The following is an 18,492-nucleotide window of genomic DNA, read 5'->3' on the forward strand; positions in this document are numbered from 1 at the left end:
GGGAAGTCACTAGGTGGTCCATAAACCAGACTTGATCACTTCAACATTTGCTATTGTCCAACTAGAACCCACAGGTGAGAAAATTGGGGCAGGTGGGGAAGGCAGGGGGAGGGGGAGGCGCTCCAATTCCCTGAGTAGAAGTGCTCTGGGAAAAGAAACCCCAACAGAGTACCTACTGAACTCCAACCACTGTGCAGTAATATTCGCTTTTTACATATATTCCCTAATTTCTCCAAACATACCTCTGAGGTAGTTCCAAGTCAATTCATTAAATGGCCAAATCTCCCAATAGCCAGATCTCTAAATTTTCCAAAAACTTGTTTTAACTATTTATATAGTTTATAACAATTCATATTAATGGGACAGTTTAATTAGCTTTTAAATATTTCTGCCAAATTAAGATCGACAGGATAGGAGCATTTTCAATAATGTTAGTTTGTCTCTACCCAGCTCTCTGCAGCTGTGGCTGCAAAGAACTAGGGCAGAAAGGGGACCTCTGCTGGTGGAAAGATACAGCCTGGATCTGGGCTGCAGATGATGGGGGAGAGATAGGGTACAAGAAAAGGGGAGAATAAGGGGAAATGGTAAGATAGTAATTAAGGAGTAGGAGAGTGACAACAAAATCTTTAAGTTCTACAAATAAGATTCAGCAAATTGATTTTAATTGAATTACATATTGGGTAAACTGGACATTGGCAAACTAGCTTCAATGACTTGGATTTTGGTGAACTAGCTTGCCTACCTATGAAGCAGAAGGTCTTAACCTTACTTACAGATAAGGAAATTGAGAAATGTTAAATAACCTTCCTAAAGTAATAAACCATACTCTAGGTTCTTCACACACTACATCATTTCATTCACTAGTAATCTGAGTGTGTGGTGATTCTAACATTCTTTCACTCCCACTACCCCTCCCCCCCAAACCTCCACAAAAGTAGATTAGGGGTACCTGGGTGGCTCAGTTGGTTAAGCCCAGGATGGAGCCCAGCATCAAGTTCCCTGCTCAGGAGTGAGTCTGCTTCTCCCACTGCCCCTCACCCCACTCTCTCTCTCTCTCTCTCTCTCAAATAAATAAGTAAAATCTTTTTTTAAAAAAAGTAGATTAGACAGGATTTAAAGCCAGGTCTAACTCTGAAGCTCATGATCTAATACACCTACATCACAATAACAATTCACTGAAATCATTTTTAATTGCCAAGGCAGTTTGTCTACCATACTACAATACTTACTTTACCCTTTTCTGCAAAAATTTCTATCTGCTATTCAACGGTTGAGTGGTAGTGTTGCCAGACTAAGCTGGAATAATTTCAGGCAAAAGTCAAAAGATATTATTATTTATTTAGCCTGGACAACTTTATTTCTCAAATGATTTCAGATCAAATTTTAAATAACTGCAATTGCTTGAGAATCCCCATTACCATCTTCAAGGATCCCAGACTGGCAATCCCGACTGTACAGCACAACCTTTAAATTACCCTGGTGCATCCGTCTCCCTCTCTCTCTCTCTTTCTCACGCACACAGAAGTATACAATTTTATAATCAATTATTTTTATCAAACTGTAGGCTAGTCTCATTAAATAAATGTAAGAACCAAAATAATCCTAAAACCTATAAGATCTAATATAAGACAATAATGCTTGCTCAAACTATTTGCCTTATGACTGGACTCTTCAAGGATTTATTACATTTATGATGCTAGAAGGCATGTCTTATCTCACCAATTGACACATAAAACTTGACTTAACAGCAACAATTTCAAGTTTCCTTCTATCAATAAGGTAGTAGTTCCAGGCTCTCTAAACAACTAAAAATGTACTCTGCCCTTTTTGGTAAGCAAAACAATTCTCTATTCATAGATCTTATGATATGGCCCATTATATGAAGTATTTTAAAAATATTAATATTTAAAAAAATAAAAAATAAAAAAAACAAAATATTAATTTTTTTGCTTTTATACTGCCTCAGTATAATCCAATTTTTACTAACAAAGTTCCCACTCCTGTAAAATATTTTAAGAACCAATTACGGGGCACCTTGGTGGCTCAGTTGGTTAGGTGTCGGACTTCAGCACGGGTAGTGATCCCAGGGTTCTAGGACTGAGCCCCGTATCTGGCTCCCTGCTCAGCAGGGAATCTGCTTATCTCTCGCCCTCTGCCCCTCCCCCAACTCATGATCTTATGCTCTAAAATAAATAAATAAAATATTTTTTAAAAAAAAGAACCAATTACACTCTTACTTTTAAAAAGCATTAAACATTTGTTGATTTCCCATTGGGTTCAAACATCTCTTTGATGTTAAGATTGGGGGGGGAACAGATCTTCTAACAAATCTGAATACCACAGACTGACAGTTTGAAAAACGCCACCCTATCTTAAAGCTTTTCAAGTACATATTTTAAATGCTTAACGAAGAGATGACAAACTTAATTTTTATTCCTTTTAGTCCATTCCAGGCCTCTCTTTTGCACCTTAATAGTGCCTCTTATTATTTCTGATCTTCAATGTGCACCACCCAAGGCTACCTTTAATGTTTTTAGCAAATAGAATGCGATTCTTCCTACTCTCTTTTGAAATCAACAAACGCTATAAATTTAACTCAATGCAGTTTTTCCTAGTTCAGTTAGATTCAAGGTCATCTCAAGGCTTTTAATTACTAACCAGGACTCGAGGAGGTTTGCAATTGGTATAGTTAAGGGAAAGAGCAGCTGGCTTATTCACTTTCTTATTAAAGAGCATTATAAAAACTGTCTTGGCAAATTGCAAGTTCTCTGACCACCAGCGGTGAGAACAAAGAAGCAGAGCAAATGATCTTCAAACATTTGTGTTTACCCTCAATCAACATAATTTTACAAATTACTAGAAGACTCTATAATTTCAGCAAACACAATTTATGCTTTAATTCAAAATTTGTAGATAGCCAGCCTCCCAAAATGTTACTATTTCCATTCTGAAACCAGCCCTCTTAAAAACTGCGAATTCCTTTCAAATTAGCACAAAATTTATTTAGTTCTTTTTCACTATCAAACCCTATGCAGGATCAGGATAAAAGCCACTGAGGAACCCAGGAGGATTATGCAGATTTCTAAAGGAATGCAAGTTCAACTTCTCTTTCCATGTATTTAATTTCTAATCAAATTCAGTGTAAGTTTCCAGATCTATTCAAGACTTTGAGGAAGGTGATACAGTTGTACTGGAATAGAGAGAAACACACACACACACACACACACACACACACACAGCCCAACCTTCGGAAATTCTTAGATGCAACCAGCAAAGCCTTCAAAAGTCTCTTTGCTACCCATTCCCTAATAATCTATAAGAGAAAGAAGGCAGCCTCAGAAGGGTCCCTAAACACTCCTCTGATGAAGCTGGAGATAGTAGGGTGGAGGTGGGGGTGGAAAGCAACGTGCATGGGAGGCCTGGTGCCAGAAATCTAAAAGATTCAGGGGACAAAAGGCATTGGGAATGACTTTATCTCTCTAAAAAATAAAAAATGAGAACAGAATAGCCTATCACAGGGTCTCAATTATATCTCGAGCACGAGGCACTTAAAAAAAAAAAAAGTACTGCTAATAGAGCTAGATGTCAGCATACAAGATATCTTAGTGTAAACTGAACTGGTTGTTGAAGGTACAATGAGGCAGATACATACTTCTAAAAATCTATCCCTCCAAAATAAGCCAAATTAAAAGAAAGCACAAAATGGTCCAAGCAGTATTGTTATAAAGTGAGAAATGTCCAACAATAAAAAACAATGGGCTGTGATATACTAGTAACAGTTTTAATTCATGTTGAATGAGTAAAGTTTATAACATGACAAAAAAAGCTTAAAATTAAACAAGAAGCATAATGGCATATACTATATGATTACAACAGCAAGCAAAAAACTAGAATTTGAAGAAAGTCTAGAAGAAAAATAAGAAAATGTTAATGAAAGTTACTTGGAGGCAAGATTAATATATGTAATTTCCCCTCATTTTCTGTGTCTTCTACAATGATCATGCATTTCTAACTTTAAAAACATTAGGTTCCTCGTATCTAAGGGCCATAGGCAATTCAAGAACACAGTTCAGGGATAACACCACTTAAAATCTAAATGCAATATACAGCTAAATCCCTCCTGCTTTTATTTATACGCAAGCACTTCCAACTGTGTTCCCCAGGATGTGTCCCTTAGACAATGCTCTAAAGTTGCTTTCCAAATGAAGTACTGGAAACACTGGATATTCTCCAGTGAGGAGCCCCATCTATGCTCCTTAAACTAGCACTGGAGAATAAATCTACAGTATTTCACATACTTTGTATTACCCATATGTGCTCAATAATTCTTTCTTATTAATGGAACATACTGTATGTAAAGCAAACTCACGTTAAATATTTTGAACAGACTCAAAACAGACAGGAAATTTTATCTTCAAATGTTAAATGCATTTCTTCATCACAGTAGTACTTTCGGTTACCTCTGGATTCTGGCCAGCCCAACTATCTTTCAGATTTGATCTGTCAGCAAGTAAGAGAATATTTTTGTGTGTGTGGGAAAGCAATTGTAATTTCCCACATTAGGTGATTGATTAAGTTCTCTCCTCTAAAAGGCTGATTGGTTTCCTGGTGCCAGTAAAATGATTGATGAATATTTCAACTGCAGCTCCCTTGCTTACCGCCCCCCCCCCATTTTCCCCTCCCCCATGCACTGCTGCCCCTTTCCTGCTGGGTTCCCTTTTTACAGCATGTAAGGAAGTTTTGCAATTTTCCTTAATGAATCCAAGTTCTCAAATGCAGGGCATTTAATCTTAAAAGGACAGGACTCTTATCAATGTTGAATTAGTTTTGCAGATAATAATCTACTTACAAGGAATGAGGGAAAAACTGAAATTAACTATAGGTTTGACTCAATGAATGAAATTGTACTTAAAAAAGAGAAAGTGTAGCATGGAGGGGTTATAAATGTGAAGAAAAGTGATCATTTTAAAAAGAAAAAACTCTACATCTAATTTCAAGTTTACATTATAAATTGTAGCATTAGAACTTTAATTGTAAACATTTCTATAAAAGTGCACACAGAGAATGGAATTTGCATGTAAATTATGTGATCCTACAGACTATCACACAGCCAGGTGTTCTAAAGTCAAAACAGGGAAACAGAGTATGTATGGCAAATACAAACGTTCTTTGAGTGATGACTGAACGGCATCTGAAATCAAAATCCTCCCAGATAATGTGTGCTATATCATAGCTGTTTGCTATAGGCAGGGCTCTCCTAAATTGCAACTTCCTGTTTTACCCAATTCGTTCCATCATAAAGCTGGAAAATCCCTTGAGGGATTATCTAATTTAGCTCCTTCATTTTATAGGTGACATACAGATGACTTTGTAACAAGTTAAAATCAGAACCTAGGCAAAACCCAAGCCTTATCAACTAGTTCCTGGGCATCCTACCTTCCCAAACAATGTGGTTGGTTGGCCTCTTCTCTCAAGTCCTTTCCTACTCAGACCATATTGCTACCATAATCTATGAAATCCACACTGCCACATTTTTCTCACTGTATCTCTCCTTATTAAGAAATCACTTTCTATATTTTACAAGCTTTGGACAACTGGCTCTTATATCCATTTTCAAATTTCTCCTCTTCTCCAATAGCCAGCTTTTGTGTGGCAAAAGTAAAAAAAAAAAGGTACAAGTGACAAAGCCATCTTTTCCTGAACTGAATTCCCCAATGCAGTCAAACAGCCAGGAGTTTATTGGCCATCTCATCTTAATCTGGTGTATCTAGTCATTTTAGTTACAAGGAGAGCCACATTTCCAAGCAGAAACTACATTCTGGTTCAAGGGCCCATCAAACCTTGGATTTAGCTTTTAACACACTGCTTGACATAGATATTGGCCCAATTTCTCCAAGTGACGGAGAAGCACATCATTCTCCTCCCATATGTTTTGTAGAGTTTCTCTGACTACCAGCAAAGGACTCAAATTCAAAGGTCTCAGATAGACTCCTGGCCTAACTGTTCTTTCATTCATTCATTCAACAATCATAAAACACCAATTCCTTGTGCTTAGTGTTGAGGACACAGATACAAGATATGTTATCCCTGCCTTGAGTAGCTCAACACCCCTTCTTCCCTTAGCATCCCTTTGGGCCACCAAGGATTGTCCCTGACTCCACAAAATTGGTTTCTGGTTGGCTTATTAAAGCCAACATGAGAGAAAGAAAAAACTCACTTGGAATTCTAAAAGTGGATCTTGCGACTATCTACAGGAAGCGGAGTTCTGGGCCTCCTCAACAACTATAAATGGCCTGGATTCACAAGTGTCTGCTTTGGGACAGACATTTTGCTTGGCACTTTACAGACCTTGTCACTAATCCTTAATAAACTGGAGGTGGGAAGGAATTAAATCTAGGAGACAATTATTTACAATGTTACTAACTATAAAATTTGGGGCTTAATCTCTATGGGCTTCAGTTTCCACAGTTCCAAAAGGAAGAGGATAACAGAACACCTAATTCATAAAGTTATGAGGATAAACTGAGTTAATACATGTAAGGTGCTTAGAATATTATATAAATGTTAGCTGCTATAATTATTAAATGAGAACACCAAAGTTCAGAGAAGTCAAGTGACAAAGTCAGATAGCTGTGATCTTTATTCTGCCACACTCCAGAGTCCATGCTCTTTACCCTCTCACACCATCTAACCAAAATCCTTCCTCCCTGACAGAAACTACTGCCACTTCCAAAAAAACAAAGCCCTCTAAATAGATATCAGTGGGGGGTTTCCCCCAGGTGGTTTATTATCCTGCTAAAAAGGGATTTTGAAGGAAGGATTTTAAGGCTAGAGAGGAAGTCTCCTGACAGGTTAGATTTCAAGAGTAAAGCAAGAATATGGAAGAAAAAATAATCTGCCTCAGTTATTAATTTAAGTAATTAAAGCAATTTAACTCAATTGATGAATCATTAATTTAAGAATTTCATCTGAAACTTGAAATAAAGTATTAAAATGAAAAAGGAAAGACTTGTATCTTATGACTAAGCTGCAACCCCCACAGAATACAAAAATGCTTTAAAAGGTACATTATGTGAAACTCCAAGAACATCAAGATAATTACAGAGCTCTCAAGGAAGTAAGCCCAAATATCTCACTGATCTTTTTTATCACCCACCAAGCTTCATCTTAAGTTCTGATCCAGTAACTCCTTATTGTTATTTACATTGTTATGTGACATTTCTTCTGCTAGCAAGCTCACTACAGAATGAGTTCTACCTAGCAACTACCCTTAGGAGTAAATCCCTAACTCTTTTAACAACACAGTAATTGACTTACACTAAAATGTTACTCACACTAGGAAAGGGTATATTCTTAGACCAGAAAAGGAGATGCTTCTTCTGTACGGGATTTATTACCACCTCCCTCAGTGGAAACCAGGTTAAAAGGCAAACCAATCTACAAAATGACACTGCCAAAAATCACAACTTTAAAAGACTCAATGAAAGCCAAACTTGTCTGAAAGCAAACAAGCAAGCTATTCTTGGAAGTTTTAAAAAGCAAGATAGGATCTTTTTAAATCCCATGTAAATATTCCACTATTTTTACAGGAATGACTCTTATTAAGAATTTGTGTGTCATAAGATTTATTTCCACAATTTCCCCTTAGTGAGGAAACAGGTTCTGTTGGAAAATTTCTACCACAAGATAATTAGCAGTTAAGCAACAGGTTTCATGTAACAGGTAACAAAAGCCTTATCAGAGAACTCAGTGAGGGTGAACTATGACACACTTCACTTAGTCTCAAGCAAAGAAAACTTAAAATATGAACTCTTTCATTTCTTTCCCCCTCTGCAGTCCCTTTACAGAGAAAAAAAAGAAAGAAAAGGACAACCCAAAGTAACAAAGTACTAACAATAGGATCTTGTGAGGTCACCGTTTTCTTATATCTCTGATTCCTTCATTTATAACAGGGTTCTCACATAGTTTTGGTCTGAGTGATTAGGACCCCTTTCACGTTCTTCAAAATTATTGAGGACCTCAAAGAACTAATGTTTATGAGTTATACCTATCAATCGATAATTTATCATGCTAGAAAACTACAAAATTTTAAAAATATCTATTCATTTAAAAGTAACAAATCCATCAGGGCACCTGGGTGGCGCAGTTGTTAAGCATCTGCCTTCGGCTCAGGGCGTGATCCCGCCATTCTGAGATCAAGCCCCACATCAGGCTCCTCTGCTAGGAGCCTGCTTCTTCCTCTCCCACTCCCCCTGCTTGTGTTCCCTCTCTCGCTGGCTGTCTTTGTCAAATAAATAAAATCTTTAAAAAAATAAATAAATAAAATAAAGATGGTATTATGAAAAAAAAAGTAACAAATCCATCACGTTACATAAATAACATTTTTAATAAAAAATAGCTATTTTACAACAAAACAAAAAAACTGGTGAGAAGAATGGCATTGTTTTATATTTTTGGTGATCTCTAACATCTGGCTTAATTCTGGCAGCTAGATTCTCCTATGTGTGTCTGCATTCAGTATGCTGTGATAAACCATTTTGGTTGAAGTATAGGCAGAAAATCTGGCCTCACAGATTTATAATTGGAAAAGGAAGAAGTATTTGTTTATTAAAATAATTGTGGATATTTTTCTTTGATAATCCACCAAAACTCAGTAAGTGTTTTGGAAGTAGATTCTTAAAGGTTAGTTCAATGTGAGGGGTGCCTGGGTGGCGTAGTCGGGTAAGCAATCAACTCGGTTTTGGCTCAGTCTGTGATCTTAGGATCATGAGATGGAGTCCTACATCTGGCTCTACAGGGAGTCTGCTTAAGACACTCTCTCCCTGAGATGCCTGGGTGGCTCAGTGGGTTAAGCATCTGCCTTCGGCTCAGGTCATGATCCCAGGGTCCTGGGATCCAGTCCCGCATCGCATCGGAGCAGGGAGCCTGCTTCTCCCTCTGCCTCTGCCTGTCTCTCATGAATAAATAAAACCTTAAAAAAAAGAGAGAGAGAGAAAAAAAAGACACTCTCTCCCTCTCCCCCACCCCCACACTCTCTCTAAAATAAATCTTAAAAAAAAAAAAGGTTAGTTCAACGTGAGATATAAAACTGTATCAACGAACTTTGTGTATTCTGTCACTTAAAATCCATCGGTCTGACATTTTGAACAGATCTTTTTACTCGTGCAGGATTTCGTATCATATGCCAGTGATTTGGAAAATATTCCTTCACTGAAATATGACAGTCAAAATGTTAGCACATTTCATTATACAATATCAATGAAAAATCAAATTTGTTAGTAGTGATACTTTTCTTCATCAAAAAAGGCTTTAAATATTGGGTAGCTGTCAAGCTCAAAGTGGCAGGCACAAATTCCCCAAAATTTTAATTGCCATCTGAAAGCTCAGATTTTACTCACCAGCAACAAATACTGTCAGTTTCCCTTGATGTAAGCTCACTGTTCTTTTTCAAAAAAAAAAAATGGACTGCCAAATACCTAAGTCCAAATAAACCATAGTTTGTCAATTGATCTTTCAAGTGAAAACAGTGCTCCATGAAAAAAGCAGCTACTAGTTCAGCTTACAACATAATTGCACAAGCACTTTTCCTTAAAACAAGTATTCTATTTTGTTATGCAGCAGAAATTCTTCGTGTATACTTGCCTACTTGCCATTTCCTCAAATGGAATATCAAAAATGTGTACTGAAGGGTCGAGATTTAATAATATTAATCATTTTTACCCCTTCAAAGTCAGACTTAGGTGAAATGGCTTTTTTAAAAATACAAGTGCATGGAGGTGCCAAATACAATGACTACTAGTACAGTTTGGTGTCTTGATTTCTTCTAAGGTACGAACAGTTTTTACCCACCGTTGTTTTTGCAATATCAATACAAATATCAACACGGTGAAAAAGGCAAATAATGCCAATATTACAATAAAAGTAGTTTTGACCTCAAGAACCTCCTGAAAGGGTCTCACATGGACTCTCCCAGAAGTTCTTGAACCACACTTTGAAAACCACTGGTTTAGATAATATAGTAAATAATGGAGTTAAGGACTCAATGAATGGGAAGAAATTACGTTCGAAACAATCCAGTAATGAATGATCAACAAATGATCAATGATGGAAAATAATACAATCCGGGGCGCCTGGGTGGCTCAGTCGTTAAGCGGTCTGCCTTCGGCTCAGGTCATGATCCCAGCGTTCTGGGATCGAGTCCCGCATGGGGGCTCCCTGCTCAGCGGGAAGCCTGCTTCTCCCTCTCCCACTTCCCCTGCTAGTGCTCCCTTTCTCGCTGCCTCTCTGTCAAATAAATAAATAAAATCTTAAAAAAAAAAGAAAGAAAGAAAGAAAGAAAGAAAAGAATTCTCTCTAAAAAAAAAAAAGAAAATAATCCAACTGAGTACTATGTCATTAAGCATTTACAAATTTTAAAAGGGAAGAGATGAAGAAGCAGGATAAAAGATGTGTAAGACTTCATAAAAATGTTGTGTCCTCCTTTTCTTGTGTGAGAAAAACTAAATTGAATAGAGTTAACTGTGATACAAGAAACATTACATTTGATCTATAAAAAGTTAACAAAAATGGGTAACAAGACTGAATCTTTAATCTTTCCAAAATGATACAGCTTCAAGATTGAAATGAGTACACGAATTACATAATTTTTTAAATGAAAACTAAATATAGGTTAAGGCAGTTCCCTTCACTGAATCAGTTTGTCTTTCATTTTGGCACAGATTTCTTACTGAAATGTTTCCTGAGTCTTAAACTATGTGATTATACCTTTATTTCCTTTGGATTCAAAGGAAATATCATAGGAGGTTTAAAAATCTGGTTAATCAATTCTGTCCTTTTTCGATCAGTGTTTTTAAAGGAGAAAATTAAGAACACAGAAATCTTGACACTATAGTGATTGACTAGAAGAGCAAGCAGAACCCACTCACAGACCTCTGAAATGCTTTTATAGACAGATCTAGAATTCCATGATACTAAAAAATGCAATAAGTTGCAAATAAAAGTAGAGAAGGCTGGCTACCTCTTCCACATGAGGAATTTGGTTGTGCACTTCTCTCAAAATTATGAGTATTTTTTAAATTATGAATTGTTTCCAATGCAAATAGTTGTTCAAATATCTATGGTTAATATATCCTTGGCTAATACCACAGCTACAGTTCTAATGTGCTTATTACTCAAACAATGCCCTGTATCATCATTACCTTCTTTTTATAATTTTCCCCTTTGACAAAGTCACTATTCTGGTTCCAACCACCCACAGAGTGTATCTTCAAATCAAATGCTCAGATTTGTTTCCGGAATACATTACACGTTGCTGCCTAGGGAATTGGGTTTTGGAAACATTACACTTGCCAGCTGACTTATCAACAGTGCCCACAGAATTGACACCAATTTAAAAGCAAGAATCCCTCCAGAAAATAGAAAAATATGCTACTACTGCCATCTGTGGTTTATGCTTGAATAGCTTCTCTAATATAAACAATTGAAGGGTGCACAGTTTGCAATTAGGATCCAAAGACCTCATTATTTGAATGTATTTTTTAAGTTAACTCTTAATATAACAAATTGTAGAGTTTATTTAGTATATGACATAAGAATTTGTGATTGTCTAAAATTATAGACTAGTGATACAGAAACCACAAACTACCTTGAATGAAAATTTTTCCCTTGCTTAAAGGCTCATTTTCCCCAAACACTCATTCATTCCTAAAGAAATTCCAAACACTTGAATGTCTCCTGTGAATTTATAATTAGGAGAATTTCTCTTTTGAAATAGTGTCTATCAATATTAAAACAATACCAAAATTTTTAAAGCAAGAAATGTATTTTTAAGGAATTTTCTATTTAGACATGAGAATTCACTCCATTCAAGACAAATTTTGAAGGTTCAATTATCCCTACAATTTCTTCAAAAACAAAAATTCAAAAATGCAAGTGAAGCCTCAAAGTAGGCTATTTTCACAGCATATTTTCTCTCAGTTCCCGTTCTCAAATGACAACCACTGTAGCCCAGGGATCAAAAGATTTGGTGCAGCTGGGGGTGGGGAAAAAAGCAATTCAGCTCCCCAGAAGCCAGCTGAGGAAATCCTGGTTCGCTCCCCAACTAAATCACTGTTAATTAGAATTACCGGGTTACATGGTAAAGTCTTATTTAAGTAATCATAACTAGCAAAAAAAACTATTTTCTTGAGAAGCTGTTCTACACAGACTGCTACTTAATAGCAGGTAGTAAGGGAAGGACGAAATAAAGTCGGAAATATTTTATTCTTTCAAACAAAGTTCTCTCGTTTACAATCAGTTTTAAACCACACTGAAAAACAGGTTAAACATCTCACAATGGTTTTCTTCTAATTTTCCATTATCTGTAGTCTAACAGCCTTATCTTTTTCGTAAAGACAAGCTGTGTTGGAAAACAAGCAATAAATATTGGGCTTGATTCAAGTAACACTGTATATATCAAAGTTACAACAAGAGTTTTTAAGGTTAAGCTCAGATGAATCTGCAACTTTGGCTCTAACCAGGGCTCAACACCCGAAAATCAATTACCTGCTCAGGACTTCTTACTGGCTTTTAATAATTCTAGTATTTCTGAACTCTAGTTATCTATCAAAAGCATCTGTAAACCCTTAAGAAATTACCTGAACCAGGAAAAAGCTGATCTTAAAAATACAAAAGTTCGAATCGAAAAAAGAATACAAAAGTTTAAAACAAAACACTTTTACGATGTTTTGATTTTAGAAATACTCTCAAAGCACTGCAAAGAATTAGGTATTTGTATGGGCATATTCAGTAGTTACCCTCTGTTAAGATTGTTTCAAGGACAATTTTTTTCTTTTTTTGCAGAAATGCAAGTTTTATCTGTCGATTCAGAACTTTAATTTTTCTGTGACCCATTTTCACATATAAGGTGACTGGTTCACACAAAATAAGGCATTTTTATTGTCCTACTTTAAAAGAATAGATGTGACCAAGAATGTAGAATTTACTCTTAAAAGGTATCTTCTCAAATTTAACCTTACATGGAAACGAATACTCAAACAGAGAAAGTGTCCTTTAACTTGGCTACAACACAAAGGTAAATATAAGAACTAAAAGTTATGACAAGACCCGGAAGAGATCAAAATGAGCTTGCTGAAAACGAAGTTTCCTGATACAGAAGGAGTTATCCTGGCTTTTGAAATTCTGAAGCCAGAGGTTGCGATCAGAACACAATTCATCAACGGACCAACTTATTCAACACAAACCAATAAATATCTACCTAGTTATAAAAACTAAGTGATGGTGTCTTAACACAAGATGAAACACACTTACACAGCCACAGGCCCCCAAACACACAAACATTCATTAGCAATTTAAGGTAACTTGCAGAACAAGCACTACAAGTGGCATAAGAAACTTCTTTATCAGTATCATAGTAGCAGTTGGCATTTCTAACCCCTGTCCTCTGCTAACCTAAAATTAGGCATTTTAATCTAAAGCTTATTTTTTACCTTTGCTCCACAAGCTCAGGAAAAAGGAGGAAAAAAATGAAAAACCAAGAAACTATGAATAAAATATGGAAATGCACAATTTGGGTATAGTTTAGGAAATTTACCATTTTTTTCATTAGCTCCCCCTCCTTTTTCTCCCCATCTAACTTCCTTTCACATGCTAACACATGCACACGCACCACACACCTCTGTGCTATGTAATTCAGAATAATTTACAGATTATGAAGTATGTCACGATCATATTTTCATGACAAGAAACAGAAATGCTCACAAAGATTTTGATGGATGGTAAATATGAGATGTGGTCATCTCACAACTCAGCTGCTCAAAATCACCAGTGAATCTGTTCATTCTTTGCTGCCTTTCAGTGTTCTCTGGAGGTCACAGAACTTACTAAAAAAATACCTGTGTGCCCTTTGTATACACAACAGTATGCCTTTTTTTTTTTCCAATGAAGTAGAAAATTCTGAAGTGACTTAGAATTAACTTTTAAAGTCACAGAACTGAAAAGTTAAACTGTCATGGAAAACATCTGATATTTTTCAGATATTTTCAGATTTGCATAACACGGTCATAGTAGGAAAAAGGCGTCAAATTATTTAGCGAATTTCTCTCCATTTCCTCCAAAGAATAGCTACACTAAACATGCTTTTAATTACTGATAATGGCTTACAACCTACCTTTGACTTAAAATATCGAAAAGACTACTACTTCATTCTGTTAATGTATTAACAGAAGATAATATTCAGCATATACTTCCTCAAATCATCTTCCTTCGAAACCCCAAAAAGGGAGCAGTCCTCTATTATGACTAAATGAGTTCGTGTTTGTCATGAAAACCTACAGCAACAACTGAAAATATCTACCGCAGCCAGCACATGACATTCCTGAAAGGGTGATGGTACATCAAAAGGCTAGCAACTCTGTTCTGACAGAATAAAAAACATCTAAAAGACTGTAAATTCAGCATGAATGGTTTTCCAGCAGGAAAACATTTCTAAAATTCCACCTCCAGTTTATTTCTTCATGATACAAACCAAAAGACCTATTTAGAAAACTATCCATTGCAAAGATTTCATACAAAATGGAAATCAGCCATTAGGATAAAAAGCCAGGAGAATTCATTTACTCTGCTTAGACTTAAGCAGTTTCATTTACTTTTGGAGAAAAATATCAGTAATTATAAAAGGGGGGGGAGTCCCCACCATTCCAAAGGTAAACTTTTTTATTTTTTTCTATTTTGGTAATTCTTCTGTAAGCATGTTAAACTACAAGAGATAACGAACATAAACTGTAAAACAGTACACAATGCTCGTTAGTACACTAAAAAATAAAACATCCCACAACAGTCTAATGTTTCGTGTATTTTCTTTTAAGCCCATCAAATTGCCCAAAGTCCCATTGTGTTTTCAATAAAAAGGAAATATTTGTAGCACTAAAATGGACTGATGTAAAATATTAAAGCCACCCTGGCCTAAATGGAATGTTCGATAACATTCTTTTAAATGGTTCTGACCAACTGAGGAAATGAGACTATGAATGGGAAATTTGATTAAGAGTTAAAATTGCCATTGAGTTCTTTAAAATGTGCTAATGAATAATTAATAGCAAATGCAGTTCCTAGGCATCCCTTACAACATTCTCAAGTAGAACTGAAAGTAATGTCTGCAGTACAATCGATCATCTACATGTTATGCACAGGTGGGTACAGAAGTACACACATGTAGAAAGACATCTGAAAATACATGCTCTTGATATGGGCTATTAGATGTAGGTTGGGTAAAAAAAATCAGCATTAATAAATTTTAGATCAGGATTTACGACGTTCATACATCAATACCAAAACCAATCTCCTCTTAAAAAGCTTAAAAAGTCAAAAGTGTTAAAGAAATCCTTTGTTCCTATGACACTGTCTTCTTCTACCCTCAATGGATTCCAGCCTCCTCCTTTGTGACACGGGATTTTATTGATCTCAAACATGTTCACATTCAGAAATTATTCTCCAAAGACATCCCACGGGACTGCCAGCCACCTAGATACCACACATCACATACATCTTAAAAAAGGACAGAGCTTTTAAAGCATACCACTCTTTGGTCAGCAACATCAAGTGAAATTAACCAGGCTCTCTTCTAAACAGACTTTTACCTTAACCGGTAAAAATACCAGATCTACTGAATTGGCAGTAAATGTTTGATAAGTTTACAAGTACACGAAGGCGGATTCACCCCCAAATCTCTCCCCTTTCGTAGCTCCTCATTCATTCAACAACTGAGCGCCTAAATGATCTATTTTCAGGTTACTTTCCTCACACCTGCCGGGTCACTGTCCTGATTGAGAAACTTCTTGCTGAAGCAATTAATTTTTAGTGCCTCCTAACTGTCCCGGGTGTTTGCATTCAATTTGAAATCTTGTTACTTGTTAGACACTGTTCGGTCCTAGATCTTTCAGAGAATTGCGAGTTTATGGCGCAGAGAGGGGAGGAGGCGCGGATCTCCGAGAGCCTGCCCTTTATTCGGAAATGAGGAGATGTGAAAGGTGGAAGGCAAGGCAAATAAATAAATAAATCGGGTTTGCAGCCGGAGCGTTTGCCAGCCGGTACGAGCACCCTTTGTAATGCAGGCCTCCCGGGGCTATCGCCTGCGCTAATTGCTCCAGGGCGCTTTCCAAGTTCAAAAGTTCACCTTTTACGACCTCACAAAAGCTCCTTACACGTTACCAATAAAAACATTCCGCGGCAAACACCGAGGGGGGAAAATATCAAACAGATACAAATAAAACACCCCGCAGAGGAAAGGAGCGGGGGGGGGAGGGCAAGCCGGCCGGGAGGAACCCGAGGACTTGGCCCGGACGTGGGGGCAGGGGGGAGAACGGGAGGAAGGGCCGGCCGGGCCAGGTGAGGAATTCTCAGCGCCCGGGTTCGGGACGGCGAAAGGGGAGAGCTGAGGTTGGGAAGGCGCGGACCGGGACGGGCCGCTGGGAAGGAGGGTAGAGGCAGGTGTCCCGAGCGCCGGGTCGGGCCAGAGGTCTGAGCCAGCAAAGAAGGGGGCTGAGAACGGGCGGAGGTAGGAGCAGAGGAATGGGCTGTGGAGCAGGCACTGAGAGGTCCGAAAAGGAAGCGCTGAGCGGGTAGCTAACGAACTGGGGGTCGGGGCAGAGGAGGAGGCTGGAGATGCATATGGGGGTGGCAGGGGAAGCGCGGGACAGCAGAGGAGTAGGAAAGCGGCTCCAAAAAGGTGAGGGCAGAGAGAACGACGGGGACGAGGGTGTGGCGTCCGCGGAGGGAGGGAACACCCGCGTGGGAGGGCGCCGAGGGGGCGGGGGGGGAGGGGAGCGCGCTGAAGGGACCCTCCGAGGGAAGAAAGGGGAGGCTGTGAGCACAGGGGACCCGATGGGGAGGGAAAGCCCCCAATGATGGGACTCAAGGTGGGGGACCGGGGAGGGTCCGCGCTGAAGGGACCCAGGGGAAGGGAAGGGCTCGGCGCTGAGGGGACCTGGAGGGAGGAAAGAGGATTCGCGTACAGGGGACGGGGGGAGGGGAGGCCTATGCAGAAGGGACAGAGGGGAGGGGGAAACGAAGGTCCGGGTTGAAGGAACCGGGCAGGGGGAGGGTCCGCGCTGAGGGGAACGGGGAAGGAGGGGGAGGGTCTACGCTGAGGAGCACGGGGGAGGAGAGGGAGGGTCCGCGCTAAGGGGACCGGGGTGAAGGTCCACGCTGAGGGGACCCAGAGCCGCTGCGGCTTCCCAGAGAGTCGGCTGAGAGGAAGGGAACCCCGGGGGCAAGGGACAGGCGGTCGTTTCTTCCTGGGCCCGGGCTCCTCACGCCCCTCACCCACCGTTGCGCGGCGGCGGAGGGAGCGCGGCGGGCGGCTCTAGGAACCCCGCCGAGCCCCCGCCGCCTCCCCCTCCGCTAGGCGGCCGTTCGTCCCGCTCCATGCGGTGGTGCTCAGGGCCTGCGCTCCGTTCGCTGCTCCGCCATGACCGGCGCCCTCGTCCTCGTCGTCGTCGTCCGCCGGGGGGAGGGGGCTGTCAGGGGCCGGCGGGCTCACGGCCGCGGCGCTCTCTGGGCCCCGAGCCGCCCGGCTCCGCGCCCCTCCGCGCCGCGCCCCCTCAGCACTGGCCAGCTCCCTCCCCCGACGTCACGCGCCGCTGCCACGCACGGGCCTGAGGGGCACGCTGGGAATTGAAGTCCGCCGGGCGAGGCCGGCCACGCGGGACCCCACCAATTGAAGGGGTGGGAAGAAGGATAAGCAGCCCTGAGAAGTGAAGGCCAACGCCTGTCAATGTCACGAACCGAGATAAAAACTTCTGGTGAAAATTTAACAAAGATTACTTCAGGGACTTGTCTTTATTTGATTTTTCCAAGATCAAAGTACCCTACTACTCCCCGTATCCCCCCGCCTAGACAATGAGTCTTTCCTAGGGGCGGATCGCGAAGGACCCGGGTGAGCACGTGCAATGAAGCCCAGCCCTGTGGGCGGGGCTTGGAGGGGCGGAGTTTGGAGGTATTCACGAGGGACTTCCTCCGCGGCTTCGGGACAAATTGGACCAGAGATTAAAGGGCCGGAGTTTAACTCCAGGTGACTACGTTCGTATGCAAATGGAATCTATAAAACTCTGTTTTCCGGGGTACTCTTAAAAGCCTTTTACCTCCGGGTGGGTGGGAAGGACAACGGTTTCTCTTCCTCCTCTTTCATTTTCCCCCTGCGCAACAAAATAGAAAATAAAGCTCCAGGCCATTGATGCCCTTAAGAAACTCTCAGGCTCTTGACTCCTGGTGTCTTGAAGCCCTCCGCTTGAGAAACTCCTTACCCAGCCTTGTTCGCCTTCCCTTCTCCTTGGTTATCCTATCTGTAAAATGGGGTTAGAATAGGGACGAAGTCCAATCGAAAGATCGCAAACCCCACCCTACCCCCGCCGCCCCCCGCCTCAGTTTCCCAGAGCAAAATGCCGGGTTTTGCGGTCTCCCTTGCTCCCGGCTCAGCCTAACTTCTGCAGCCACCAG

General features: G+C 39.9%; 1 protein-coding gene across 1 annotated transcript in view; it reads right to left on the reverse strand.

Annotated features, from left to right (window-relative positions):
* NR6A1 (nuclear receptor subfamily 6 group A member 1) overlaps positions 1–17,730 on the reverse strand; it is a 214,178-nt gene extending 196,448 nt beyond the window's left edge. The window contains exon 1 of the mRNA XM_040631869.1: positions 17,324–17,730. Coding sequence (XP_040487803.1) covers positions 17,324–17,423 — 100 coding nt within the window. The 5' untranslated portion in view covers positions 17,424–17,730. The remainder of the gene's footprint in view (positions 1–17,323) is intronic.
* Between the last annotated feature and the right edge of the window lie 762 nt (positions 17,731–18,492).

The sequence above is a fragment of the Ursus maritimus genome, unplaced genomic scaffold, assembly GCF_017311325.1.
Source record: "Ursus maritimus isolate PB19 unplaced genomic scaffold, ASM1731132v1 scaffold_17, whole genome shotgun sequence".
Taxonomy (NCBI): Eukaryota; Metazoa; Chordata; class Mammalia; order Carnivora; family Ursidae; genus Ursus; species Ursus maritimus.